We start from the raw sequence: 27945 nt of genomic DNA, 5'->3' as shown, positions 1-27945 counted from the left end.
TCTGGCCATCACATTTCAAGGAACCGCACACCTTTTAAATGCCTTCCCTCCACTAGAAATAAAGGATAGGGGCACCTTCTTTGTGGCCCTTAGAATTGGACCTCCTGGTCCCATCCTTTTGAAACTTGGGGGGTGTTTTGGGGAGAGGCACTGAATGCTATGCTGAAAATTTGGTGCCTCTACCTCAAAATGCAGCCCCCCCCCCCAGGGTCCCAGATACCCACAGATCAATTCTCCATTATACCCTATGGGAATCGGTGTCCATAGGGAATAATGGAGTGCCCAGCAGACATTTCCCTCCCCCACCCCGCTTTCTGATGACCCTGAAGCAGGGGGAGGGCCTCCAAACCGGGGAATCCCCTGTCCCGACCTGGGGTGGCAATCCTAACTGGAAACCATACTGCTGTACATTTTTCTTGATAATTTTGCAAGTTTGGCATGAGATTATAGTTAGCAATTTGTGCAATGGACAAAACATTCCCAAGTTAACTGCAAATGTTGGAATGAGTTGGATAAGAATGGCGCATAAGTGTGAAGAGTAAAGCAAATTCGTGGCACAAAACAGTAGCTTGGATAAAGCAGTAGTGCGAAACAGGAGTATAGACCAGTTATTCCTGTAAGCTGATGTTGGTCCTTTAAATTGTTGAGGTGTCTTCGGCATACATTGTGTGAATCTGGACTTTTTTTGAGAAATTTACTACCAGTAAAGAGATTGGAATTTATAATCAATTTTTGCGAAAGTTTTTCTTACTGAACTTCGGAAAAGAAGAAATGGAAAAGAGGCTTAGTACTCGCGGAGATGTTGTTCATTTTCTCCCACCTGGGGATTGGCAACCCTGACTGGAAACCATACTGTTGTACATTTTTCTTGATAATTTTGCAAGTTTGGCATGAGATGATAGCAATGGACAAAACCAGCGGTCCCCGACCTTTTTGGCACCAGGGACCAGTTTTTTGGAAGACAGTTTTTCCACGGACCGGGTTTGGGGGGGGGGGGGGGATGATGGTTTCAGGATGCTACAACTGTGCACTTTATTTTGGTGTAGTTAAGTGTGCCGACTCTTATATAGGCGAACCGGGTTTGATTTCTCACTCCTCCACTTGCAGCTGCTGGAATGGCCTTGGGTCAGCCAGAGCTCTCGTAGGAGTTGTCCTTGAAAGGGCAGCTGCTGTGAGAGCCCTCTCAGCCCCACCCAACTCACAGGGTGTCTGTTGCGGGGGAAGAAGATAAAGGAGATTGTGAGCTACTCTGAGATTTTGAGCACAGGGCAGGAAATAAATCCAATGCCGTTGTCATCTTCTTCTTATTATTATTACTACTACTACATTGTAATATACAATGAAATAATTATACAACTGACGGCCTGGTTGCTAACAGGCCACGGACCGGTACTGGTCCACAGACTGGGGATTGGGAACCCCTGGACAAAATATTCCTAACTTTCCATGGAGCAAAACAGCATGTCAGGAGAAGCCAATGATATCTGGGATAGATGCCTGGCCCTTTAAGCTTCCATTCCAGAAACACGCCCCTTTTCTCAGTTGCTATGTACACATTCACCCTAGATACAGCAGCATCCATTCCGACTCTCAAAGGGCTCTGCTCTCTTCCCTTCTGCCCTTCCCCATCCCAACCTCTGGACTCCTGGCCAGGCCACCATGGCCCCAAAGAAGAAAGGAGGGCGCAAGAAAGAGGAGGCCCAGAAAGAGCCGGATCCAGAAGAGGACATTGTTCCTGAGCACAGCCGACAGTTTTACCTGATTCAGATCCGAGATTTGGAAGGAAGAGTGGCCCGGTAGGTCAGGGACTGGTGGTTGGGAGGTCTCTGAACCGTGTGCTCTAGAGAGGCACAGCTGAAACATGAAGCCACAGGGAAAGAGTTCAGATTAAACACGTCTATAAAACTTTGCAAGGCTTTCACTGCCCACAGGGGTGTATTGGCAGCCTGTCTTTTCCCAGAGGCTTTACACAATATATAACCCAGCTTTTCTGCCTTCATCAGGTCCACAAACGCAGCTAACAAAACATACGTATATAGCTTTTCAAAACCCACAAAAATACGTCATTAAGTGCACAGTGCACTCAATAGGCACATCCACAAGGTCTAACTAGGGTTATCCCCTGGTGGGTAAAAACTGAAATGAACCACTGCGTTACTTAAATCTGGCAAATAATTGCTCCACAGATTTTTGTAATTTCCTATTCATATATTCACACATATATCATAAACCAAAATTCTTATAAATTTCCGTGAATACAGCACAGCTCAAAATGCAAATCAAATTCCAATTATTGTGGAGGTACGAAAGTCCACTGTCTATATTATTTCGTTGATAGACTTGGACAGTACCAATAAATGTGCTACTTCTTGCTTGGGTAGGGTTGCCAAGTCCAATTCATGAAATATCTGGAGACTTTGGGGGTGGAGCCAGGAGACGTTGGGGGTGGAGCCAGGAGACATTGGGGGCGGAGCCAGGAACAAGGGTGTGACAAGCATAATTGAACTCCAAAGGGAGTTCTGGCCATCACATTTCAAGGGACCGCACACCTTTTAAATGCCTTCCTTCCATAGGAAATAATGGATAGGGGCACCTTCTTTGTGGCTCATAGAATTCGACCCCCTGGTCCAATCTTTTTGAAACTTAGGGAGTATATTGGGGAGAGCCACTGGATGCTATACTGAAAATCTGGTGCCTCTACCTCAAAAAACAGGGCCCCCAGAGCCCCAGATACCCGCGGATCAATTTGTCCATTATTTTCTATGGGAATAAGCCTCCATAGGGAATAATGAGTTCCCAGCAGACATTTCCCCTCCCCTTGCTTTCTGATGACCCTGAAGTGGGGGGAGGGCCTCCAAACTGGGGGATCCCCTGCTTCCACCTGGGAATTGGCAACCCTATGCTTGGATAGCAGTCCAAAATCCAACAAGTGCGGTGACATGGGTCCTAGATTCAGTCCATATTTCATTCACCCTTCTACTGGCCGCTTTTCTTATGTTCTGGACCCCGTGCTAAGGCAAAAGCTCACATGACACATTATGTCTCTTCAATTTGCACGAACATTACAGATTGAAAGTTACGGATATTACAAAAATTGGTTCTGGTCCTACCTTCCGGGCCACAGAAAACAATTCCACATCATCCTCTATATGACAGCCCTTCAAGTACTTGAAGATGGTGATCCTGTCACCTCTCAGCCGCCGCCTCTCCAGGCTAAACATCCCCAGCTCCTTCAACCTTTCCTCATAGAACTTGGTCTCCAGACCCCTCATCATCTTTGTCGCCCTCCTCTGGACCTGTTCCAGCTTGTCTATATCCTTCTTAAAATGTGGTGCCCAAAACTGAACACAATACTCCATGTGAGGTCTTACCAGAGCAGAGTAGAGCAATACCATTGCATCACGTGATCTGGACACTATACTTCTGTTGATACAGCCCAAAATTGCATTTGCCTTTTTAGCCACCACACCACACTGTTGACTTATGTTCAGCGTATGATCCACTAAGACCTCTAGATCCCTTTCGCACATACTACTGCTAAGACAAGTCTCCCCCATCCTATAACCATGCATTGGATTTTTCCTGCCTAAATGCAGAACTTTACATTTATCTCTGTTAAAATTCATTTTATTGATTTTAGCCCAGTTTTCCAGCCTGTCAAGGTCATCCTGTATCCTGTTTCTTTCTTCTTCTGTGCTTGCAACCCCTCCCAATTTAGTGCCATCTGCAAATTTAATAAGCATTCCCTCTATTTTTTCATCCAAATCATCGATAAAGATGGAGAACAAAACAGGTCCCAGGACAGATCCTTGAGGCACTCCACTTGTCACTCCTCTCCAAGAGGATGAGGAACCATTCACAAACACTCTTTGGGTGCAATCTGTCAACCAGTTATAGATCCACCTAACGCTAACAGGATCCAAACCACATTTTACAAACTTGTCAACAAGGATAGTATGTGGAACCTTATCAGTGTATGATCCACTAAGACCCCTAGATCCTTTTTGCACATACTACTGCTACTGAAATCGCACATACTTCACACGTACTACTGCACATACTACTAGGCTTCCCAACCCTCCCGCCCTGGCGGGGGACCCCAGGTTTTCCAGCCTCTTCCCCCGCTCCCCAAAAAAACAGAAGCAGGGGGAGGGGGGGAAACGGCGCCAAGGAGCAGGCAACGCCGCTGCGCTGCTGCCACCTCTTCTCCGTAGCTGCTCCTCCGAGATGGGCTCAGCCTGAGCCCATCTCGGAGGAGCAACTACGGAGAAGCGTGGCGAGCCCCGAATCTGGGTCCTTCTGGGACCCCGAGCAGCAATGCTGGAGGAGCGAGAGCAGGCTGGACTTGCGCCCTGCCCCTCCACTCCCTGCAGAAGGTGGCCTGCGTGGGCAAGGGGGGCGCGCTTCGCTTCTCCGCCCGGCCCTCTGCTGGGCCTATGGCTGTGTGGGCGGCAAGGGGCATGCTGGGCCGGCCTCGGAGGAGAAGGAGGCGGCGGCGGTGCTGAGCTGAGCAGTGGTGGGAGGAGGAGGAGGAGGTGGCATGGCTGCGGCGGAGGCGCACTGGCCTTCCAAGCCAAGGACTGGGTAAGGCCGGGGGCGATGCGGAAGGCTGGCGGAAGGCGGGAGGGGAGCTGCGCTGGTAGCCGGAGGGAGAGGCCCTCCTCGCCTTCCCTGCTGTCCGGTAGGGTTGCCAATCCCCAGGTGGGGGCAGGGGATCCCCCGTTTGGAGGCCCTCCCCCCCTTCAGGGTCCTCACAGCCTTGATCTTGGCTCCACCCCTAATGTCTCCTGGCTCCACCCCCAAAGTCTCCTGGCGCCACCCCCAAAGTCTCCTGGCTCCACCCCCAAAGTCCCCAGATATTTCTTGAATTGGACTTGGCAACCCTACATACTACTGCCTTACTGAAATCAAGATAAAGCCTTCACAGGGTTTAATCTGGCACTAGAGAGGTGGAAAGAAAGCAACTTTGATTTTAAATGCATTCTCTAAGCTGCTGACTGGCTTGGCTTGGAGAAGAATAAAAATAAGATATTGGATTTATATCCCGTCCTCCACTCCGAAGAGTGTCAGAGCGGCTCACAATCTTCTTTACCTTCCTCCCCCACTACAGACACCCTGTGAGGTGGGTGGGGCTGGAGAGGGCTCTCACAGCAGCTGCCCTTTCAAGGACAACCTCTGCCAGAGCTATGGCTGACACAAGGCCATGCCAGCAGGTGCAAGTGGAGGAGTGGGGAATCAAACCCGGTTCTCCCAGATAAGAGTCCGCACACTTCACCACTACACCAAACTGGCTCTCCACAGCGATTTAAAGAGTCAAATGCCTTCTCCGAGCTGTCCGACGGGGTGGGGGTGGGGGCTTTGAGAGCCACATAATAAGTGTGAAAGAGCTCCATGTGGCTCCTGAGCTTCACTTTGCCCCGCCCCCCCCCCCCCCCGCTCTCGGCCTTCTGTGACAAACCCTCTGCTTTCATTAGCTATCAGAAAAAATGGGACGAGTTGCAAGTGGGCGAAGACCTCTTCCGGAGCGAGTACGACAAGATCGTCAAGGACAACAAGGAGATCGTGGCCTTCCTGAAGAAGACGCTGAACCAGCGTGTCGACGAGATTGCGGATCTCACCGAGCAGCTCCAGAACTTGCAGCATGCCAAAGACACGGAGAAGGATGCCTTCGAGACCCAGCTGGTGCAGCTGAGACATGAGTTCCAGGAGACCAAGGACCAGCTGACTTCGGAGAACATGGCGCTAAGTAAGGCAGGCTGCCCCAATGGCCAACTTTTGGGAAAGCAAAAGGGAAAGAGAAAAAAAGTTTAGGCTCCTCCCCCTGGTAGCGTTGCCAGCCTCCAGGTGGGGCCTGGAGATCTCCCGCTTTTACAGCGGATCTCTAGATGGCAGAGATCAGCTCCCCTGGAGAAAATGGCTGCTTGGAAGGGTGGAATCTAGGACCTTGTACCATGCTGAGGCCCATTCCCCCCCCCCAAAATCCTGCCCTGTCCTGGCTCCACCCTAGGGTTGCCAATCCCCAGGTGGGGGCAGGGAATCCCCTGGTTTGGAGGCCCTCCCCCCGCTTCAGGGTCGTCAGAAAGTGGGGGGAGGGGAGGGAAATGTCTGCTGGGAACTCTATTATTCCCAAGGAAGATTTATTCCCATAGAAAATAATGGAGAATTGATCTGCAGGTATCTGGGGCTCGGGGGGGGGCTGTTTTTTGAAGTAGAGGCACCAAATTTTCAGTATAGCATCTGGTGCCTCTCCCCAAAATACTCTCCAATTTTCAAAAAGATTGGACCAGGGGGTCCAATTCTATGAGCCCCAAATGAAGGTGCCCCATCCTTAATTATTTCCTACGGAAGGAAGGCATTTAAAAGGTGTGCCGTCCCTTTAAATGTGATGGCCAGAGCTCCCTTTGGAGTTCAATTATGCTTGATCTTGGCTCCACCCCTAATGTCTCCTGGCTCCACCCCTAAAGTCCCCAGATATTTCTTAAATTGGACTTGGCAACCCTACTCCACCCTCAAAGTCTCCAGGTATTTTCCAACACAGACCTGGCAACCCCAACTGTGGCTGCACGCCATCAATAGCAAACTTGGAAAGCATGGAGATAACCCCACCTCACGCTTCAAGAATCTGAAAAGCCAGTGGGATTTGATTGAGACTAGGCAGTGGGGCAGTCATTCTCCAGGTGGGGCCTAGAGATCTCCCGCTTTTACAGCTAATCTCTAGATGGCAGAGATCAGCTCCCCTGGAGAAAATGTGCTGCTTGAAGGGCACTTGGTATAATGAGTAGACTGATCAAGCCACCGAGTAATACACTTTCAGTGTGCAAAAATATATTACAAGGATTGTGTACAACACATAATAAACAATACAACAATGATAGAGGCCTGCAGTGCTAGGGCCTTTTAAAGTAACAGAAACCCCAAGGGGCCAAAAAACCCTGTCCCCAAATGAATAGATATGAGTCCAAACTTGGAAATAGTCCAACTGAAATGCACAAGGTGGGTGTGTAGCTCCAACGCGGCCGCTTTCTTAAAAAGTTATCTCTCTAGATTTTGATGACGTTTCAATTCTTTCTTCAGTTTAACGGTTCCTAAATAATTGAGCCGTTAAACTGAAGAAAGAATTGAAATGTCAGTTCCCTTGGGGTTTCTGTTACTTTAAAAGGCCCTAGCACCGCCAGCCTCTATCTTTATTGTATTGTTTATTATGTGTTGTACACAATCCTTATAATATATTTTTGCAAACTGAAAGACGGTGTATTACTTGGTGGCTTTGATCAGTCCCCTGGAGAAAATGGCTGCTTGGAAGGGTGGGCTCTCGGGCATTGGACCAGCATTCCCTCTAAGCTGAGTTAGTGTGAGCTAGCTCATAGTTTTTTAGCCTCTGGCTCACACTTTTTTGGCTTAGCTCAGGAAAAATGCCCGCAGAGCAAACTAAGTTATGCAGGATTTCAACTTCCTAATCATCTTGATTGCCCTCTGAACTTCTGCCGGCTCTATGCCGTACTTTTAGAGATACTGTGATGAGAACTGCACACAGCATTCCAAATGAGGCTGCACCATTGATCTATGAAGGGGCATTACAATTTTGGCTGTTTTATTCTCAATCCTTTTCCTAGTCATCTCCAGCACAGAGTTTGCCTTTTTTTCACCACTGAAGCACACTGGGCCAACACTTTTATTAAGCTATCTACTATGACCCTAAGATCTCCCCCCCACAAGAATGCCTAAAACAGAAGTAACCAAACTTGCAAAATGTAAGAGCCACATAAAATGAACGTCAGATCTTTGAGAGAAGGAAGGAAGGAAGGAAGGAAGGAAGGAAGGAAGGAAGGAAGGAAGGAAGGAAGGAAGGAAGGAAGGAAGGAAGGAAGGAAGGAAGGAAGGAAGGAAGGAAGGAAGGAAGGAAGGAAAATAGATGGGAGAGGGAGAGGTTGAAAGAAAGCAACTAACTTTAAATGCATTCTCCAAGCTGCTGGCGGGCTTGGCTTGGGGAAATGATTTAAAGAGAGAAATGCCTTCTCTAAGTTGGCCAACAGGGTGGTGGAGGTTTCAAGAGCTGCCCAATATTTGTGGAAGAGCCACATGTGGCTCCCAAACTACAGTTTGGCCACCTCTGGCCTAAAATGTTGTCAGTCCTCACAGTAGCTTAATCCAGAAAACTGGGCGTGCCAATTTGCTCATGTCTTGTCCCTGTTTAGTGAAGTGGGGAGTTTGGGAACAAATTTGTCCTGCCTTACGACCAGGAAGCCGATTTAGTCTTCCCTGTTTGATGGTGAGCCAAAGCATCTCCTCCTAGTTGATATTGCAAGATCTGCTAGTAAAACTCCAAACAGGCAGCCGTGTTGGCCTGAAGTAGTAGAACAAAATAGGAGTCGATTGCATCTTTAAGACCAACTTAGTTTTATTCAGAACATCAGCTTTTGTGCGCATGCACACTTTTTCAGACGAGGAATGAGGTACACTAAGCAGAGCCAGCTATATGTGGCTCTGCTTAGTGCACCTCATTCCTCGTCTGAAGAAGTGTGCATGCACACGAAAGCTTACGTTCTGAATAAAACTAAGTTGGTTTTAAAGGTGCAATCGACTCCTATTTTGTTCTGCTAGTAAAACTGTTACTGTATGTCAATCAATACATTTTGCACCATTCCTGATGTATTTTGCAGACCATCCAGATCTGAGCCTATTCCGTGTAGAACTTGGGGGCTACTGAAACGTTTCCCTCCCTGCCTTCTTGGGCAGAGGAGCCTAGAGGTCTAGGGTCTCTTCCTTAAGGTCAGGATGTCTGTTCACTAGGTGGCAAGCTGGCTTCTCTGGAGGAGTTCAGGGTCCAGAAGGAGGAACTGATGGCTAGATTTGCTGATTTGGAGGAGCAGCTGAAGAAGCAGGAGGCAGATCACAAGGAGTATATCTACAACCTGGACAAGAAAGCTGTGCTAGACAAGGAAAGGTGTGTGAACACATGCAGCCAGCGACCCGATGAAGAGTCCGGCCGTGAGTCTTTCCATGAAGAAAATGGAAAGTGGCCCAAGAGATCTCTCCCTAGTGGTGGTAAATGGGATGGGCAGGGTGGTAATTCCTCCGTACAAGGGAATTGGAGGAAGGAGATAAGTTGGACTGTGCAGCAGAGCTTTTTTTGTAGCAGGAGCTCCTTTGCGTGTTAGGCCACACACCCCTGATGTAGCCAATCTTGTGAGAGCTTATAGTAGGCCCTGTAAGAAGAGCCCAGTAAGCTCTTGGAGGATTGGCTACATCAGGGTGTGTGTGGCCTAATATGGCAAAGAAGTTCCTGTTGTGCATCACAGGGTTGCCAATCCCCAGGTGGAGGCAGGGGATCCCCCGGTTTGGAGACCCTCCCCCCACTTCAGGTTCATCAGAAAACCGGGTGGGTAGGGAAATGTCTGCTGGGCACTCCATTATTCCCTATGGAGGCTAATTCCTATAAGGTATAATGGAGAACTGATCATAAGAACATAAGAGAAGCCATGGTGGATCAAGCCAATGGCCCATCTCGTCCAACTCTCTGTCACACAGTGGCCAAAAAAACCAGGTGCCATCAGGAGGTCCACCAGTGGGGCCAGGACACTAGAAGCCCTCCCACTCTTGCCCACCCAAGCACCAAGAATACAGAGCATCACTGCCCCAGATAGAGAGTTCCAACAATACACTGTGGCTAATAGCCACCGATGGACCTCTGCTCCATATGTTTATCCATGGGTATCTGTGGGTATCTGGGGCTCTGGGGGAGCCATTTTTTAGGTAGAAGCACCAAATCTGCATCATAGCATCCGATGCCTCTCCTCAAAACATCCTCCAAGTTTCAAAAGGATTGGACCAGGGAGCCCAATTCTATGAGCCCCAAAATAAGGTCCTCTATCCATTATTTCCAATGGAGGGAAGGCATTTAAAAGGTGTGCAGTCCCTTTAAATGTGATGGCCACAACTCCCTTTGGAGTTCAGTTGTGCTTGTCCCAACCTTGCCCTGGCTCCACCCCCAAAGTCCCCAGATATTTCTTGAATCAGACCTGGCCACCCTAGTTCATCGTGTTTTCCTATTCCAAGACAAATGTGTGTGTGGGAGGGACGGTGGCTCAGTGGTAGAGCATCTGCTTGGGAAGCAGAAGGTCCCAGGTTCAATCCCCGGCATCTCCAAAAAAGGGTCCAGGCAAGTAAGTGTGAAAAACCTCAGCTTGAGACCCTGGAGAGCCGCTGCCAGTCTGAGAAGACAATACTGACTTTGATGGACCAAAGGTCTGATTCTGTATAAGGCAGCTTCATATGTTCATATGTGTGTTGATGTTTCTTTCTTTCCTGCAGGCTGAAGAAGGAGATGTTGCACCGCGTGAACGTGGTGGCCTCGGAGTTCCGGAAGGTCTCCGACAGCCAGATGGCGGAGACCACCAAGCGCGCCATCCGCGAGAATGCCACCATCAGCCTCCAGCTGACCAAGATCACCGACCAGAGCCTGCAGCTCATGCAAGAGAACGACCGGCTGAAGGAAGCCTGCGCAGAACTCACCAAGCAGCTGAACGTGCTGGAGCACAACGAGAAGACCTTGGCCAAGATGAGCTTCAGCAACCAGAAGGTCAGCAGAGCTTTCCTGAGAGAGCCCCACTCCCTCATGGGCCACGCCCACTCTGCCTGGATTGGCCCGGAGGCCCTGGGGGAAATCCCAGTGCGGGGATAGGGGTAGGCTTCCCAATCCCCAGGTCCCAGAGGGGGATCCCCCGGTTTTACAGACTTCCCCCCTCCCCCAGTCAGCTGGCTGAAGAAGAAGAAGAAGAAGAAGAAGAAGAAGAAGAAGAAGAAGAAGAAGAAGAAGAAGAAGAAGAAGAAGAAGAAGAAGAAGAAGCTGATATAGGATTTATATCCTGCCCTCCACTCCAAAGAGTCTCAGAGCGGCTCACAATCTCCTTTACCTTCCTCCCCCACAACAGACACCCTGTGAGGTGGGTGGGGCTGGAGAGGGCTCTCACAACAGCAGCCCTTTCAAGGACAACTCCTGCGAGAGCCATGGCTGACCCAAGGCCATTCCAGCAGGTGCAAGTGGAGGAGTGGGGAATCATACCCGGTTCTCCCAGTTAAGAGTCCGCACACTTAACCGCTACACCAAACTGGCTCTCCCCCCTGGTCCCCTCCCCCACAGCCATCATGCACCTCCATGAACGATTCCCATAGGGAATGATGGAGAATTGATCCATGGGTATCGGGGGCTCTAGGGGGGCTGTTTTTTGAGGTAGAGGTGCCAAATTTGCAGTATGGCATCTAGCGCCTCCCCCCAAAATACCTTCCAAGTTTCAAAAGGATTGGACCAGGGGGTCCAATTCTATGAGTCCCAAAAGAAGGTGCCCCTATCCTTCATTATTTCCTATGGAAGGAAGGCATTTAAAAAGGTGTGCCGTCCCTTTAAATGTGATGGCCAGAACTCTCTTTGGAGTTCAATGATGCTTGTCACACCCTTGTTCCTGGCTCCGCCCCAATGTCTCCTGTCTCCACCCCCAAAGTCTCCTGGCTCCATCCCCAAAGTCCCCAGATATTTCTTGTTTTGGACTTGGCAACCCTAGATAGTGGGTAGGGTTGCCAGGTCCAATTCAGGTTTAAAATTCAGGTCCTTACCCTTTACGGCCTGGGGCCTGCATATCTCCAGGACCACCTCTCCCCATATAAGCTAGGGTTGCCGATCCCCAGGTGGGGGCAGGGGATCCCCCGGTTTGGAGACCCTCCCCCCCGCTTCAGGGTCCTCAGAAAGCGGGGGGAGGGAGGGAAATGTCTGCTGGGAACTTTATTATTCCCTATGGAGATGTATTCCCATAGGAAATAATGGAGAATGGATCCGCGAGTATCTGGGGCTCTGGGGGGGGCTGTTTTTTGACGTAGAGGCCCCAAATTTTCAGCGTAGCATCTGGTGCCTCTCCTCAAAATACCCTCCCAAGTTTCAAAAAGATTGGACCAGGAGGTCCAATTCTATGTGCCCCAAAAGAAGATGCCCCTATCCTTCATTATTTCTTATGGAAGGAAGGCATTTAAAAGGTGTTCAGTCCCTTAAAATGTGATGGCCACAACTCCCTTTGGAGTTCAGTGATGCTTGTCACAGCCTTGCTCCTGGCTCCACCCCCAATGTCTCCTGGCTCCACCCCCAAAGTCTCCTGGCTCCACCCCCGAAGTCCCCAGATATTTCTTGAATTGGACTTGGCAACCCTAATATCAGTCCCCCCCCCCCCCCGGGCATTGCGATCAGCTATACAACATGTTGTGATCTCTGGGCCTAAGGATGCCTGTCCGACTTCGATGGGGGCCAGGGCCTTTTTGGTCCAGGCCCCTACCTGGTGGAATGAGCTCCCGTTGGAGATCCAGACCCTGCAGGACCTCTCCAAGTTTCGCAGGGCCTGTAAGGCGGAGCTCTTCCGCCAGCCTTTTGCTTGACCCAGCGGGCGTCCGATGAAGTCATCGCTCCCCCAGCACCTAGCGCCCTACCATCAAGGTGCTCAAGCTGTGTGGAAAGCTTCCAGCCTACACAACGTTGTGTGGTTGGTTGTACGGATTATCGCTCTCGAATCCCATCGACGTGTCTGTGGTGATGATGTTTTTGAAGCGATTCGTTTCAATGTTGTTTTAATGTTGTAAGCTGCCCTCCTGCTGCTTGCAGGATAGGGCGGGGTATAAATTGAAAAATTTAAATTACATTAAAATGCGTGGGAGAGGTAGCCAGAGCAGCTGCCGGCTTCCCACAGGGGGAGGTGGAGATAAATGCTCCCCAACTGTTGTTCATGCCCCCCCCTGATGTCAGAAATCCTGGCTACAGGACTGGTCCCAATCCTAACGCTTTCCGGGTGTGGTTGATACCCAGCTGATCCAGATGCTCACCAGCAAATGCAAGGAGCTGCAGGCCCAGGTGGACAGGTGTGCGTATCAGCAGAAGGCCATGATGGAACTGCGGAAGACCAAGGAAGCCCTGGAGAAGCAGGTTGCGGCAATCAAGTAGGTGGTTGCGGAGGACCTGTCTCTCTCTCTCTCTCTGCGCATGTCTATGTACACATGTTCTATACACTCCACTCAGGGCTTTTTTTGTAGCAGGAACTCCTTTGCATATTAGGCCGCACACCCCTGATGTAACCAATCCTCCAAGAGCTTACAGCAGGCCCTGTACTAAGAGCCCTGTAAGTTCATGGAGGATTGGTTACATCGGGGGGGGGGTGTGTGGCCTAATTTGCAAAGGAGTTCCTGCTACAAAATAAAAGCCCTGACTCCCAGGTTTGGCGCTAGAGGTTCTGCTGCTTGAGGGAGACCCCTGTGCCACGCCCCCCTCGCTGCAAGCTCCCATTATTATTTTTTTCTGCGGGTGCGCAAAGCACGCACGTGCCACAATGACGTCGCTAGAAGGGGCGTCATCGTGAGGGGACGAGAGTGTGATGGGCAGCGCTGGCCGCTGTAGGCATTTCCGGGAAAACTCTGTGGTTTTCCCGGACGCTCTAGCAATTTGGGAGGGAAATCTCTATGGTACAATAGCTATCATAGAGTTTTCCCGTCCCAAATTGCTAGAGTGTCCAGGGAAAACATAGTTTTCCCGGAAACGCCTAGAGCGGCCAGCGCGTGGCATTGGTGGCATGGTGATGTCACTTCCGGGCGACGTCGTTACGCTGTGCGTGTGTTGCATGCACAAAAAAAGTCCCCTGCCAGAGGCCGAGGGGGACTAGGCAACCTTACCACAGTGCCATGAGGAAGATTTCCATCTGTCTGCTTTATATGTTTTGGTTCTTTTCCCATTTTTTGTGGGGGAAAATATTAGTAAGTTTGTCCAATCTTAAGAGTTCAGCAAAATTCTCACAGGGGGTTGAACAATGAAGCCCAGAAGCAAGTATTTGGTTGGGGGGCGTGGTGTAAGAAAGAAACAGCACAATAAAAGTTAGAGGATCCAGAGCTCCACTCCTGTGAGCTCTGCCCCAATTGAGGCCTGGTAAGCGGCGCGATCTGACCACTGCGGTCATCTTCTCTGCATCCACGTGGACAGCTGAGAGCAAAGCCTGCAGTTTAACAAAATGCAGTCGCTCGCTGTTCAAAAGCAGTTGAGAACGGCTGGTGGCAGCACTTGACGAGCCTTCCCTTCCCGGGGCACTCCTCTACTTCTTTGATTCAACTCAACTTGGCCTCTTGTCAAGTGCCTTGCCGTGGTTAATGTGTGAATGCTCATATCGCTGTGCTGCTTTGCTTTCGCTTCCGCCTTGCTTATCTACGCACCAAGTGACCAAGATTCTTTCCCGCCCGCCCCCCGCCCCCCCCGCCTGGGAGGTTACCAAAGGAACCTGAAGGTCAGACTGCTGATTAAGGAGCACCTGCAAGAAGAGGGGACTGGACAATTGGGGGTGGGGTCGCCAGTGCCTGCGCTTTCCCCCCCACATTTTGCTTGAAAATGTAACCACTAATCCAAACCTATATAAGGGAAACCCAGAGGATAGCCTGCTAGTCTTTGCAAAACTTGTTTTGCCTCCAGAACTGTTAGTGAATAATAAACTTCCGCTTATGAGGTGGACTGATCCCAGTGGGCAGCCGTGTGGGTCTGAAGCAATAGAACAAAGCAGTAGACAAGTTGCACCTTTAAGACCAACTAAGTTTTATTCAGAATGTAAGCTTTCGTATGCTCTTAAGCAGACGTCATCAGACAAAATTGGAATGGCAAGCCATCTTTAAATAAGTGGGCAGTGAGTTGGTATGTAGAGTCACGGGAATGTTTTTAGCCGATTAAAAGAATCACAAATCAGGGTCTGTGTTTGTTTGTTAGTATGGTTAACTGGGCTGCAACAACAGTGGAGGGTGATAAAAAGCAGACATGTCATAGGTGTGAAGTGCCATAAATCTGGGCGTCATTCTGGCTTCATTCGTTGAGGGTTTAAATGGAGGGTATGAGTATCTCAAGAAGTTATAACATCTCAAGAGGTTTGCCATTAGAAAAAAAAGAATACATTAAAATGTAGTGGAAGATGGGTTGAAGGGGACTGTTTGTGTTTCCTGAACTGCCGGGGTCTTGACACCTCTCCCCTCCTCCTCACCCAGAGAGGCAATGAAGAAGCAGAAGAAGGAGATGAAAGAGAAAACAACTGACCAGCAAGGGCAGGCCAAGCAGCTGCAGGAAGAAAAGCAACGCCGGAAGGCGATGGAGCTCATCCTGAGGCACACTGCCCAGGGCCTCAAGGAGATTCTGTCGGTGAGATTCGGGAGCAGGGAAAGGGCTGAGACAGCTGGATGTGTTTTTGATTTCTGATATCCTCAGCATGGGTTAGGGCTGCCAAGCTCTTGCTGGGGGTGGGGGATCCCCTGGTTTGGGAGGGTCCAACCCGCTGGCACAGAGCAGACTGCGGGGGGGGGGGATCCTTGCCCCCAAACAGCCATCGCCATGCAATGTACCCCGTGCGATGACATCACCCGGAAGTGATGTCATCGCACCGGGCACATCGCGCTGTGGACACTCTAGGATGCATGGTGAAAAACTCTATGGTGCCATAGAGTTTTTACCCCATATCCTAGAGCGTCAGTTTGGGGGCCCAAAAGGCCACTGTGACCCAAAATTACTATGAATACTGTACCAATACAACTTATAACAATATAAAGAGAAACAGGTATATTTTGAAGTCCAATGTACAAAATCCTTCCGTTGGTAACAATAGTAAAGTCCAATTCCAACAGTAGTATTCACAGATAAATTCACAGTGTGTATTTCAATTTCGTAAATCCCATGAATAACACAACAGGACCGTCAACGTTCACTTCCTGTTTCAGAGATTTCTTCAGGCTTGGGATTCTGAAGATAACACTCTGAATAAATCAACCATCACCAGCACCCACAAGTTAAAAAGTCTCCATACATACCAACTCACGTCATTGAAGACATAAATTTACCAAATTCCTATGAGACAGAAATGTCCCTAAGATAGGATTGCAAAGTCAAGAAGTATCTACGGACTCTGGGGGTGGTGCCAGGAGCAAGGTTGTGAAAAGCATAATTGAACTCCAAAGAGAGTTCTGGCCATCACGTTTAAAGGGACCGCACTCCTTTGGTGTAGTAGTTAAGTGTGTGGACTCTTATCTGGGAGAGTGGGTTTCATTTCCCACTCATTTACTTGCAACTGCTGGAATGGCCTTGGGTCAGCCACAGCTCTCGTAGGATTTGTCCTTGAAAGGGCAGCTGCTGTGAGAGCCCTCTCAGCCCCACCCACCTCACAAGGTGTCTGTTGTGGGGGGAGAAGACATAGGAGATTGTAAGCCGCTCTGAGACTCTGATTCAAGGAGAAGGGCGGGGTATAAATTGCAGTCTTCTTCTTTTAAATGCCTTCTCTCCATTTGAAATAAAGGATAGGGGCACTTTCTTTTTGGGTTCATAGAATTGGATCCCCGGGTCTAATCTTTTTGAAACTTGGAGGGTGTTTGAGGAGAGGCATTGAATGCTACGCTGCAAATTGGGTGTTTCTACCTCAAAAAACAGCCCCACCCCCTCCAAGCCCCAGATACCCACGAATCAATTTTCCATTACACCCTATGGAAATCAGTCTCCATAGGGAATCATGGAGTGCCCAGCAGACATTTCCCTCCCCCCCCTGCTTTTTGATGACCCTGAAGCGGGGGGAGGGCCTCCAAACTGGGGGATCCCCTGTCCCCAACTGGCGATTGGCAACCCTACCCTAAGACCAGCCCTGGGGTCCGCTGTCCATTGGCCCACCTTACAACATAGCCAGGCGACGCCCCCCTCCCCTTCTTATTTTCACGGGAAGTCTAAGCAGCAGCAACCCGGCCCTCAAGCGCGTTTTCGCCAGCCTGGCCTTGCCTCCCTCCGCAGGACTGCCCAGCCGTGGACGAGCAGGACCAGTTCTTGACGTACCACTTGTGGCGCAACGACATGCTCCAGGACCTCCTGAACCTTCTGAACAGAGGCATCGCCCACGTCGAGGACCAACAGGCCTTCCTGCCGTTCTCCAAAGAGAACGAGGAGATGAAGCGGATCTCTGCGGAGGACAGGTAGGGGAGAGGGAGGCCGCAGCCCCTGGGAATCCCTCCCTGTTTGGATTTGCAGACTATCTGGACAGGGGTGGCTAACCTTCAGGGGGCACCCGGAGATCTCCTGCGGTTCTAATTGATCTCCATGTGACTAAGATCAGTTCCCATGGAGAAAATGGCTGCTTTGGAGGGTGGACTCTATGCAGGCCCGGTGTTAGGGTTTCTGCACCGGCACCCCCCCGCAGTGTTAACCCTGCACCGGCACACCCCCCCCCCCAGTGTTGCGTGCGCAACCCGATGACATCACCTGGAAGTAATGTCATTGCGATGCCCCCCCCCGCCCCCGACACCCCCTTGACTTTGCTGAGGCTTTCTGAGCCTCGGGAAGCCTCGGCAAAGGCCAGAAGGCGGCGGGCGCGTTCAGAGCCAAGATCTGAGCGTGCTCACTGCCACGTCCCCCCCCCCCCCAGCGCATTAGGAGAGAGGGAGCCTCATGGTGCCCCTAGGCCAGGTGGCACCCTTAGGCCGCCGCTTCCTTGGCCGACTCCCATGCACTGGCCCAGCCTCTATGGCATTATATGAAGAAGAAGACAAGAAGACACTGGATTTATATCTCACCCTACTCTCCAAATCTCAGCGTCTCAGAGCGGCTCACAATCTCCTTTATCTTCCTCCCCAACAACAAACAGCCTGTGAGGTAGGTGGGGCTGAGAGAGCTCTCCCAGGAGCTGCCCTTTGAAGGACAACTCCTACAAGAGCTATGGCTGACCCAAGGCCGTTCCAGCAGCTGCAAGTGGAGGAGTGGGGAATCAAACCCGGTTCTCCCAGATAAGAGTCCGCACACTTAACCACTACGCCAAACTGGCTCTCAGGACATTTATCCCCGTTCAGGACACTTATCCCCATTGGCAAATTAGTAAATTTTGCCTTGGGAACAGAAACATCACCGCTATTTGGATCACCCCTGTGCAAAGGCAAAAATAGCTTCCCTGATCAAGGTGAGCAGTAAGGAGGAGAAAATAAAGGGCAGTAATTTCTTCAAATGTACTAGGAGCAGGGAACTGGCCAGGGAGGCAATAAAAGGATTGCTTAAGAAAGATGTGGAGAATGCAGAGAAATCAAATGAATTATACAGTGCTTTTTCTGTAGCAGGAACTCTTGCATATTAGGCCACACACCCCTGATGTAGCCAATCCTCCTGGAGCTTACAGGGTTCTTAGTACAGGGCCACTCCTACTGAAGTCCCTCCCTTCCCCCTCCTCAGGCTCCTTCTTGCAAATTTCCCAACCCAGAACTGCCAGCCCTCATTTGGATGAGTGCACAGTAGCTCTTTCTTAGAGAGAGCCAGTTTGGTGTAGTGCAGAGGTGGCCAACGGTAGCTCTCCAGATGTTTTTTGCTTACAACTCCCATCAGTCCCAGCCATTGGCCAAGCTGGCTGGGGCTGATGGGAGTTGTAGGCAAAAAACATCTGCAGAGCTACCGTTGGCCACCCCTGCTGTAGTGGTTAAGTGCGCGGACTCTTATCTGGGAGAACCGGGTTTGACTCCCCACTCCTCCACTTGCACCTGCTGGAATGGCCTTGGGTCAGCCATAGTGCCGGAAAGGGCAGCTTCTGGGAGAGCTCTCTCAGCCCCGCCCACCTCACAGGGTGTCTGTCGTGAAGGGAGAAGATATAGGAGATCGTAAGCCGCTCTGAGTCTCTGATTCAAAGAGAAGGGCGGGGATATAAATCTGCAGTTTTCCTCTTTCCCATCTGGCTGCACTTTTTTTACCTAGGAGAGGAAGCTCTGGAAAGTCTAGCAACATACTGCCTCGAACAGGGTAGGACTTCTGTGGGTGGGGGCTGGTTATCAGAATCAAATCACAGATAGCTAGTTAGAGGTTGTGGCAGAACAGGCCTGCAGGTTCTATTCCACCCTGCCTTCCGAGGTTTGCCTAAGAGCTGGAGAGCCTTTTCTTCCACTCTTGGGTAGACTGCCACCTTCATAGAATCATAGAGTTGGATGGGACCTCCAGGGTCATCTAGTCCAACCTCCTGCACAGTGCAGGAATGTCGCAAATACCTCTCCTCCCTCCTCCCCCCCCCCCACATATGTCCCCAGTGGCCTCTACTTCATGCCCAGAAGATGGCGAAAACCTCCAGGATTCCTTGCCAAACTGGCCTGGAGAAAAATTGCTGACTGACCCCAAAGGAACATCTGACCTTTTGCAGGAATTGGGAGGGTCAGGACGCTCAGCTTCCTTTCCAAGTTCTGAGGCCTTGCCTCTGTTTCTCCCATTGCCCAGCACCTGGTCGCCACGGAGACCGTTTACTGCCTTGCGTGCCCCTGGAGGAATAGCTGCTTGCCAACTCACGGCCCCCACTTGGTGCTCCTTTTCAGACAGTGGAGGCCTATGTGGTACAGAGAACCACTCCCAGCATCAAAAGTTATAAAGTATTGATTACAAAGAAAATGTTCACAAGCACTCTTTTAGCACAGCACCAAACTGAGCAAGGAATACAGAAGGAATGGGGAAAACGCAAGTCCTGTGTCCCTCTCTCTATACATGCCCTACCAGATGTTAAAATACAGGACAGGCTCTTTAAGCTTAGGTGTTACAAATATCTACGGAGTGGCCATTACCTTGAAGTTTTTAGTAGGTCTCTGGAGCAGCACATGGTCCAAATGGCTGCCTTCCAGTGGAGAGGTTTGTGTGCTATCCTGGATATACCACTCAAGGAAAAGAGAGCGTCTTTCTGTTGCCAGGAGCTTTTATCATATCTCTCTTCCCCACCCCTGACCAGGTCAGGCCAGGTCAGAGAAGCATTTCTTCCAACTTTTTCCTGGAGATTATTCCTGGAGCCGCTGTAGACTGATGTCCTCCAAATTTCTGTTCCCTGCTTGGATAAAGGGGGAGATCTTGCCTCACCCATGATCTCTCCTGCTAGATCATTAGCATATTTTTGAAGGTGAGCTGAGGTACATCTGGGAAGCAACTGAACTAATTTTCCTGACCCACGGCACACCCACGGTCCTCTGCAACTGACACTGGCTTATGGAGAGCTCAAACATGAGATTTCCTCCAGGGCTGGAGTCCTATTAAACTGGAGGTGCCCAGGACTGAATCCTGGGCCTTCTGTTCTCTGCTGGGGTCATAGAATCATAGAGTTGGAAGGGACCTCCAGGGTCATCTAGTCCAACCCCCCGCACAATGCAGGAAAATCACAAATACCTCCCTGCGTCTCCAGAAGTGTCTGCCTCTCATCTCTTCCCTCCACCCAACACTCTGTTCTCTCTTTTTCCCCGCAGCAGCTACGACAAGAGCCTCCTGCACCTCAAGGCTTCCCGCATCATGTCGCACTGCCAGCTTAGCAAGATGTCGTTGCCCTTGGTTGCCCACAGCATGCCCTCCTTGACCATGCTTTCCCAGACCCCCCTGCTGGAGCCACTCCGCACATACGCCAGCGCCACGGAGGTGAGCCCCATCGGGGTTTGCTGAAACTGCCCTCGTGGCTGGGAGTGGGAGTCTCACAGACCTGAACCTGCTCCTCAGGTGGGCGTAGAGTAGGGCTGCCAATCCCCACGTGGGGGGGGGGGCAAGAGATCCCCCAGTTTGGAGGCCCTCCCTCCACTTCAGGGTCATCAGAAAGTAAAGGGAGGGGGAAATTTTGCTGGGCATTCCATTATTCCCTATGGAGATCAATTCCCATAGGGCAGGGTTTCCCAAACTTTTCTTTCCCGTGGCCTGGTTGTTTTTACACTTCTCCTTTGTGGTCCACTAAAATTTGGGGGGTGGAGCCAGGAGACTTTGGGAGTGGAGCCGGGAGACAGAAATTATGTCATTTCCTGTGGTGTCAAGGACCAAGTGATGTCACTTCCGGGGCACACTGAACCAAAACGCCATCTTTTCCTGTGATGTCACTTCCAGAGGACCCCAGCCGGCAACAATTCTGCCCAGGGGACATTTGGTAAAAAAAACAACTACTGGAATGCCCACTCCCCACCCCTCCAGGCTGGAAAAAACACACACACCCTTCTTTGCTGCCCAGGTCTCCTGGGGAAATCTCCCCAAAAGAACGTACTGCAAGGCACATGGAAGCTCATACCTTCATGGGTCTAAAGTGCCAATGGATGCCAGCTTTTCTCTCAAACACTGGGAGCGGGAGAGAAGGAAGGAGAGGCAGCCCAGCTCCTCTCTTCACAACACAGAGATGGGGTGGGGCTAGCTTTGCTGGGGGCGGGGCTACCTTTGGCTTTTCTTCTGACCCGGTAGTGAGGCTTCCGTGGCCTGGTACCGGGTCACGACCCTGCCAATGGGAAACACTGCCATAGGATATATGGAAAACTGATCCATGGTTATCTGGGGCTCTGGAGAAACTGTTTTTTTGAGGTAAAGGCACCACATTTTCAGCATACCATCCAGTGCCTTTCCTCAAAAACCCTCCCAAGTTTCAAAACGATTGGACCAGGGGGTCCAAATATATGGTGCCCCTATCTTTCATTATTCCAAGTGGAGGGAAGGCATTTAAAAGGAACGTGGTTCCTTTAAATGTGATGGCTGGAACTCCCTTTGGGGTTCACCTGTGCTTGTCACACCCTTCCTCCTGGCTTCACCCCAAAGTCTCCTGGCTCCACCCCCAAAGTCCCCAGAGATTTCTTGAGTCGGACTTGGCAACCCTAGCGTAGAGCTGTGGGAGACACTCGCTGTTGAGCCGTTTGAACATCTTCTGACATGTCCACGATGTTGGTGCTTCTTCCAAAGGGCCTAACAAAGTGTCGCCGGCTTTGTGCCAGCAGTGGCTCCTGTTGAGGGCAACAGAGAAGGTGGGAGAGCACCGAGAATTGAACCTCTATCTCGGGAGTCTCTGATCTGGTGCCTGTGGCCGCCGTGGCACTCACCAAATATTTTTAGAAAATGGGCAGGGCTGGGGGTGGGGGTGGGGGGCTCTGGCCAGCAAGGCTTCTTATTGGCCACTGTTGATTTAATATATATGTATATATCGCTTCAGCAGCAGTTGCCACCACAGCACAAGGGTCTTCGCTGTGTAAAAAAAGAATCAGTAGAATATAAGAACATAAGAGAAGCCATGTTGGATCAGGCCAGTGGCTCATCCAGTCCAACACTCTGTGTCACACAGTGACGAAAAAACCAGGTGTCATCAGTGGGACCAGGACACTAGAAGCCCTCTGTTGCCCCTCCCCAAGCACCAAGAATACAGAGCCTCTCTGCTCCACACAGAGAGTTCCATCTATAAGAATATAAGAGAAGTCACGTTGGAGCAGGCCAGTGGCCCATCCAGTCCAACACTCTGTGTCACACAGTGTCCCAAAAACCAGGTGCCACTAAGAGGTCCACTGGTGTGACCAGGATACTAGAAGCCCTCCCACTGTTGCCCCCCCCGCAAGCACCAAGAATACAGAGCATCCCTGCCCCAGACAGAGAGTTCCATCAATACCCTGTGGCTAATCACCACTGATGGACCTCTGCTCCATATGTTGATCCAATCCCCTCTTGAAGCTGTCTACTGGAGGAGTGCCTTGACCTGGGTAGTCCAGGCAAGCCCGATCTCGTCAGATCTCGTAAAGTAAGCAGGGGCAGCCACGCCAAGTACTTGGGTGGGGGACCTCCTAAGGAATACCAGCAGCTGGGAGGACTGGAGCAGGCTTTTATTAATCTATCTCCCTGGATATCCTCCGTATCACCAGTAGGGGTCAGTCACCAGAGGTCACCGTGACTTCTGTGTGCAGACGCACACATGCGCATTCACATAAAAATACAACCCCCCCCCGCCAAACAAAACAAAACAAAACTGGAGCAGGTGGGATGCTAGACTAATCGGTATGTGTAGGGAATAGCAGGCCAAGATCTTTACGGGATTCAAGTGCTTCTGAGGGAAGCGTTCCAGAGTGGGAAACAAGAGAGGTGAACAACGTCCGGTCATTCGAGTGAAGCAGTAGACAAGTGGCACCTTTAAAGACTAAGTTTTATTCGGAATGTCAGCTTTCGTACGCTCTTAAGCAGACTTCATCAGGCAGAACGGGAGTGGCAAGCAGCAATTCTTCATATAAGTGGGCAGTGTGGAATCATGGGAATGTTTTTAGCGGATTAAAAGAATCACCAATAGGGATCTGCGTGGGTTAGTGTCAGGACAAAGCAGGGCCGAAACAACCCTGGAGGGCGATAAAAAGCAGACTGCTGTCGTAGGCGCGAAGTGCCATAAATCTAGGTAACGTTCTGGCTTGGTTAGTTTAAATAGAGGGCCTGGTTTCCCAAGAGGTTATAACATCCATTATGGTTTGCCATTAGAAAAAAAGGAAGACATTAAAATACAGTGGAGGATGGGTTGGTATATGCGGTAAAGGTGCACTCGTCTACTGCTTTGTTCTATTGCTTCAGACCAACCTGGAGCCGGCTACCTGAACGTAGCTTCTACTGGGATCTATGGTCGTTCGAGTGTGAGCCCTGCACAGATTTAGGCCAGTCTTCTAAAACCCATGGGGTGCTCCAGTGCATATTTCTGATCCCGGAGACCTCCTGTGCGCCACTTCCTAATAAGGGACTAAACCAGCGTTTGGGCTGCAAAAACATTATGGACTATTAATCGTGTCAATTGTCAGCAACGTGAAGTTGCATGAAAACGTCGCGATGCAACATCACCCCAGAGTCGGAAACGACTGGTGCTTGCACAGCGGACTACCTTTACCTTGGTAAGAGCCGCGTGGCGCAGAGTGGTAAAGCTGCGGTACTGCAGTCCGAGCTCTCTGCTCACAACCCGAGCTCGATCCCAGCAGAAGCTAAGTTCAGGTAGCCGGCTCCAGGTTGACTCAGCCTTCCATCCTTCCGAGGTGGGTAAAATGAGTACCCAGCTTGCTGGGGGGAAAGTGTAGGTGACTGGGGAAGGCAATGGCAAACTACCCCATGACAGAAAGTCTGCCAAGAAAACATTGTGATGCGATGCCACCCAAGAGTTGGAAACGACTGGTGCTTGCACAGGGGACAACTTTTACCTCTTATTACATGGCAAAGAATTAGCGAAGACTGTAATGTACTATTTGCTGTGGGTTTCCTTAGGTTGACCAACACGGCTGCCTGTCAAGAGTGTCTCTGTATCCCTCTTGCGAGGGTTTTACTGTAACAGTTATCATTTGGCTTGAATGCATTCTTGCTTAGCTCATCTTGCTCCTGCTGTTTATCTGAGGAACTTATTATTGAAGCAGTTTCTATCGACCAAGGTCAGCCGCTAACTAAGTATAGATAATCACCTGGACTCTCAGGCTAGGGGTGTGTGGGTACCGCCAAAAGCCGCTTTTGCTTTGCCCCGCTTGCCCTTGAATGATAACAGTTGGGGTGAGGGGTTAAATAGAGAAGCGCTGGGCTAAGAAGTCTTAGCAAGGATTTTGATGTACCGCCTTTGATACCTGGAATAAATGAATGCACTGTTAACCTGAGTTGTTCCTTGAGTCGGGGTCCTGACACCGTCCACCCAGGACTGCAGCTGGGCAGGGTGGGGTCTGTCTCCTCGCCCTTGGGGTGCTTCAAGTCCCACGTACAGACAGAGGGAGTCTTAGCCGTGGTTTAACCCTCTGCCTTTTTTTGCCCGCAGCCTCTAATGTCGTGGAAGCAAGAGGAGGGATCCAAGGACAAAGAGGTGGTGCTCAAAGAGGAGCATCGGGAGTCCGGGATCGCTGTGGCGCACCCCTCCGAGGAAATGCCCAGCAAGCCGGGAGAGGAGGGAAAAGCTGAGAAACTCTCGCCGTCTACAGAATCTTCTCCTCTCGGAGAGACGACGGCAGGCGGGGTTGGATCGTGAAGAGGTTTTTTTTTTTTTAAACAAAAGTATTTTTTATGGCCTGTGTAAAAACTGCTCTATAAAATGCTTCCAAAGCCAGTGCGCTCTTTTAAGTCAAAAACGGGAAGCCAGTAAAAGTCAAACGCAGCAATGCTGAGTCTGTGGAACTTAGGGGGAGGGGTTTGTGATGCCCTGTGTTGTGCAAGGGGTTGGACTAGATGACCTTGGAGGTTCCCTTCCAACTCTTATCATTCTATGAAATTCAGGTCTACAGTCAACACCGGAGCACTGAGACAAGCTGCTTTCGGGGGGAGGGATATGGGAACAGGAGCCCTGAAGTGGTACAGGCCTCTCTGACCGAGGTGGACTCTGGTGAGAACTGGCTGCAGTATTTTAGCTGGGATTGGAAGCTCCGGTGAGAACAGGTGGTTTCTTTACCTTCTAAGCAGTGCTCCCTCTAAGCTGAGTTACTGTGAGCTAGCTCACCGTTTTTTAGCCTCCAGCTCATGCATTTTTGCGTTAGCTCAGAAAAAATGGCCCCAGAGCAAACTAATTTATGCAGTAGCCAGATTGCTTGCTCACAACTTTAACACTGGTATCTCACAAAGTAGAATTTTTGCTCACAAGACTCCACGGCTTACAGGGAGTATTGATTCTGAGGTCTGCTTTGTTTTCTGAATCAAAAAATGAAGGCACAAGTCATTCGTCTAGCCAAGAAATTATCCCTTCTCAGCAGGAGAACCTGCCCTAGGCGCTTCTGCGTGAATATCTGTTCAACACATGCCCCTTCGCCGGTTTGGTGTAGTGGTTAAGTGCGCGGACTCTCATCTGGGAGAACTGAGTTTGATTCCCCCCTCCTCCACTTGCAGCTGCTGGAAAAGCCTTGGGTCAGCCATAGCTCTGGCAGGAGTTGTCCTTGAAAGGGCAACTTCTGGGAGAGCTCTCTCAGCCCCACCCACCTCACAGGATGTCTGTTGTGGGGGAAGGAAGGGAAAGGAGATTGTGAGCTACTCTGAGATTCAGAGCGGAGGGCAGGCTACAAATCCAATGTCATTTTCTTATTATTATTAATTTGGAAGCCAGAAAACCCACGGCAGAGACCAGAACTGATTTGAAGTATTTTGTCACCCTGAGCTCTGTTTCGCCTACCCAAATCTATCCCAGGTGGGGGATGGGGGTGGCTCCAGAGGAGGATGCCCTTCACCTCCTACACCGTGGGCAGCTGGGAGCAAACTGAGCCCCTGAAGTGCAGCGGTCCCCTCCTTGCAGCTCCTGGAATGGCCCTGGGTCAGCCATAGCTCTTGCAGAGCTGTCCTTGAAAGGGCAGTTTCTGTCAGAGCTCTCTCAGCCCCGCCCCACCTCACAGGGTGTCTGTTGTGGGGGAAGAAGATATAGGAGACTGTAAGCTGCTCTGAGTATCTGATTCAGAGAGAAGGGTGGGGTATAAATCTACGGTCTTATTCTTTTCACAGAGCCAATCCAAGCCGTTGGCCAGAAAACTGGCCCTGCTGGTTTCCCATGCAGAGACCTGAAGGGCCTCCTCGTGAAGCGAAACGGCAATTGCGGAATTCCTCCTTACCGGCACAATCAAAAGGACTGGAGGCTTTATTTTTTTAAGCTGGACATTCAGAAACACAACAGATTGTAGCAATAGATTATTAGGCTAATGTGCTATAATCCAATAACAACGCCTGGGCTTTTTTCAAAAGCAGGGGAAATAGAAACTGATGGAGGGAGGAAAGTGCACTCAAGAGGGAAGCGTTGCCAGGTGTGGGTCCCCACTCAACCTTCCCCTCTTTTGGTGGGGCTGGAGTCTTATCCGGCCCCGGTACCCAATCCAGCAAAGGCTTTGTCAGCCAGCCCCACGACTCCGCCCACACTTGCATCTCGCCAACTCCCAGCTCCGACAAAATTAAAGTTGGCATAAAGGACTGGGCTCAGCACATTCAAACGCGGCTGATTGTAGCTGATCTTGAACCCACCACCCAGAGGCCTTGACCAGTGGTTAGGAAAAAAAGAGATAACGGCTAAGACCTTCTACAGACAAACCGTGCTCGGAGACGAGAGACCGAGTGAGAATGCAGATTATCCTAAATCCAATTTCTTCTCTTCTTGTTTTTTAAATCAACAGCCGGGTTTCGAAAAGGGAGGCCTGATTCAGCCTGTATCGTGGCCGCACATAGCAGCAGCAGAAAAGGGGGATAAAAATTGTTTAAATAAATAAATACGGTGTGCTTCCTGCTACGGACAGACCGCACCTTATCTTAAGTGTCAAGAAAGATCCACGCTCTTTGCTCTGACGTATGCAAAGTAAACCAAAGTATTCTCTTACTTTGCTTCATTTGTTCTCTCACTGAGGAGGGACAAGAAACATCTTGAGTGCTAAAGTCCCAGCCCCCAGGGAGAGATTGAGGGAGGGGACTGAGTGGGAGAAGGAGGGAGACTCTGCCGACGTGCAGTGACGTGCCCGCATCACTGCCCACGTGACCTGGATCATCAGCGCAGCGCTTCGGCATTTGGGCAAAAATTATATGGCAAATCCGGCTTCCATCACAGAGTTTTTGCCCAAGTGCTAGAGCGTCACCCTGACGTGATGATGTCATTTCTGGATCACATGGTTAGCGATGCAGGCACATTGTTGAAAGCCGGCCAGATCTCCTTCTTTTGGGGGCTAAGTTCCCCCCACCGGCCAGGTGATTGGCAGCTGGGGACACCCACCTCCACTGGGGGTTTTGGCAACCCCACCACTCCGGCTTCAGAGGGGTCAACCACACACATTTTGGTCTTGTGGATTGGAAGAGGCATTTGTTGTTTTTAGTTACTCAAAACTAAGTCTTAGACTGCTGAATTCTGAGGCCCGCAGTAAGAACACAGATGCCAGGAATTCCGATTGCCTTTCCTATCCTTTCCTCTCTTAACCCCCATTCGCTCACAGCTGGAGTACATCCAGGACTTTTTTTTGTGTGGCAGGAACTCCTTTGCATATTAGGCCGCACACCCCTGATGTAGCCAATCCTGGAGCTTACAGAAGGCCCTATAAGAAGAGTCCTCTAAGCTCTTGGAGGATTGGCTACATCAGGGGTGTGTGGCCTAATATGCAAAAGAGTTCCTGCCACAAAAAAAAAGCCCTGAGTAGGACTATTCTAGACGGCCCTTCTGCCACCATCTTGGAGGCTCTTCTGTCCTCTTAGGGACC

The 27945-nt window shown here is 50.4% G+C and overlaps 1 protein-coding gene across 1 annotated transcript; it reads left to right on the top strand.

Moving 5' to 3' along the window:
- Positions 1–1582: 1582 nt before the first annotated feature.
- On the top strand, positions 1583–24848 carry CFAP157 (cilia and flagella associated protein 157). Its single transcript, XM_060250976.1, has 9 exons — positions 1583–1796; positions 5475–5746; positions 8791–8944; positions 10312–10579; positions 12842–12972; positions 15043–15193; positions 16820–16998; positions 20269–20434; positions 24564–24848. Exons 1-9 carry the CDS (start codon positions 1660–1662, stop codon positions 24768–24770), a joined length of 1665 nt encoding a protein of 554 aa, XP_060106959.1. The 5' UTR covers positions 1583–1659; the 3' UTR covers positions 24771–24848.
- Positions 24849–27945: the final 3097 nt, after the last annotated feature.

The sequence above is a fragment of the Heteronotia binoei genome, chromosome 12, assembly GCF_032191835.1.
Source record: "Heteronotia binoei isolate CCM8104 ecotype False Entrance Well chromosome 12, APGP_CSIRO_Hbin_v1, whole genome shotgun sequence".
Classification (NCBI taxonomy): Eukaryota; Metazoa; Chordata; class Lepidosauria; order Squamata; family Gekkonidae; genus Heteronotia; species Heteronotia binoei.
Note: the sequence above shows the minus strand (reverse complement) of the source record. Positions and strands in the feature narration are given on the sequence as shown.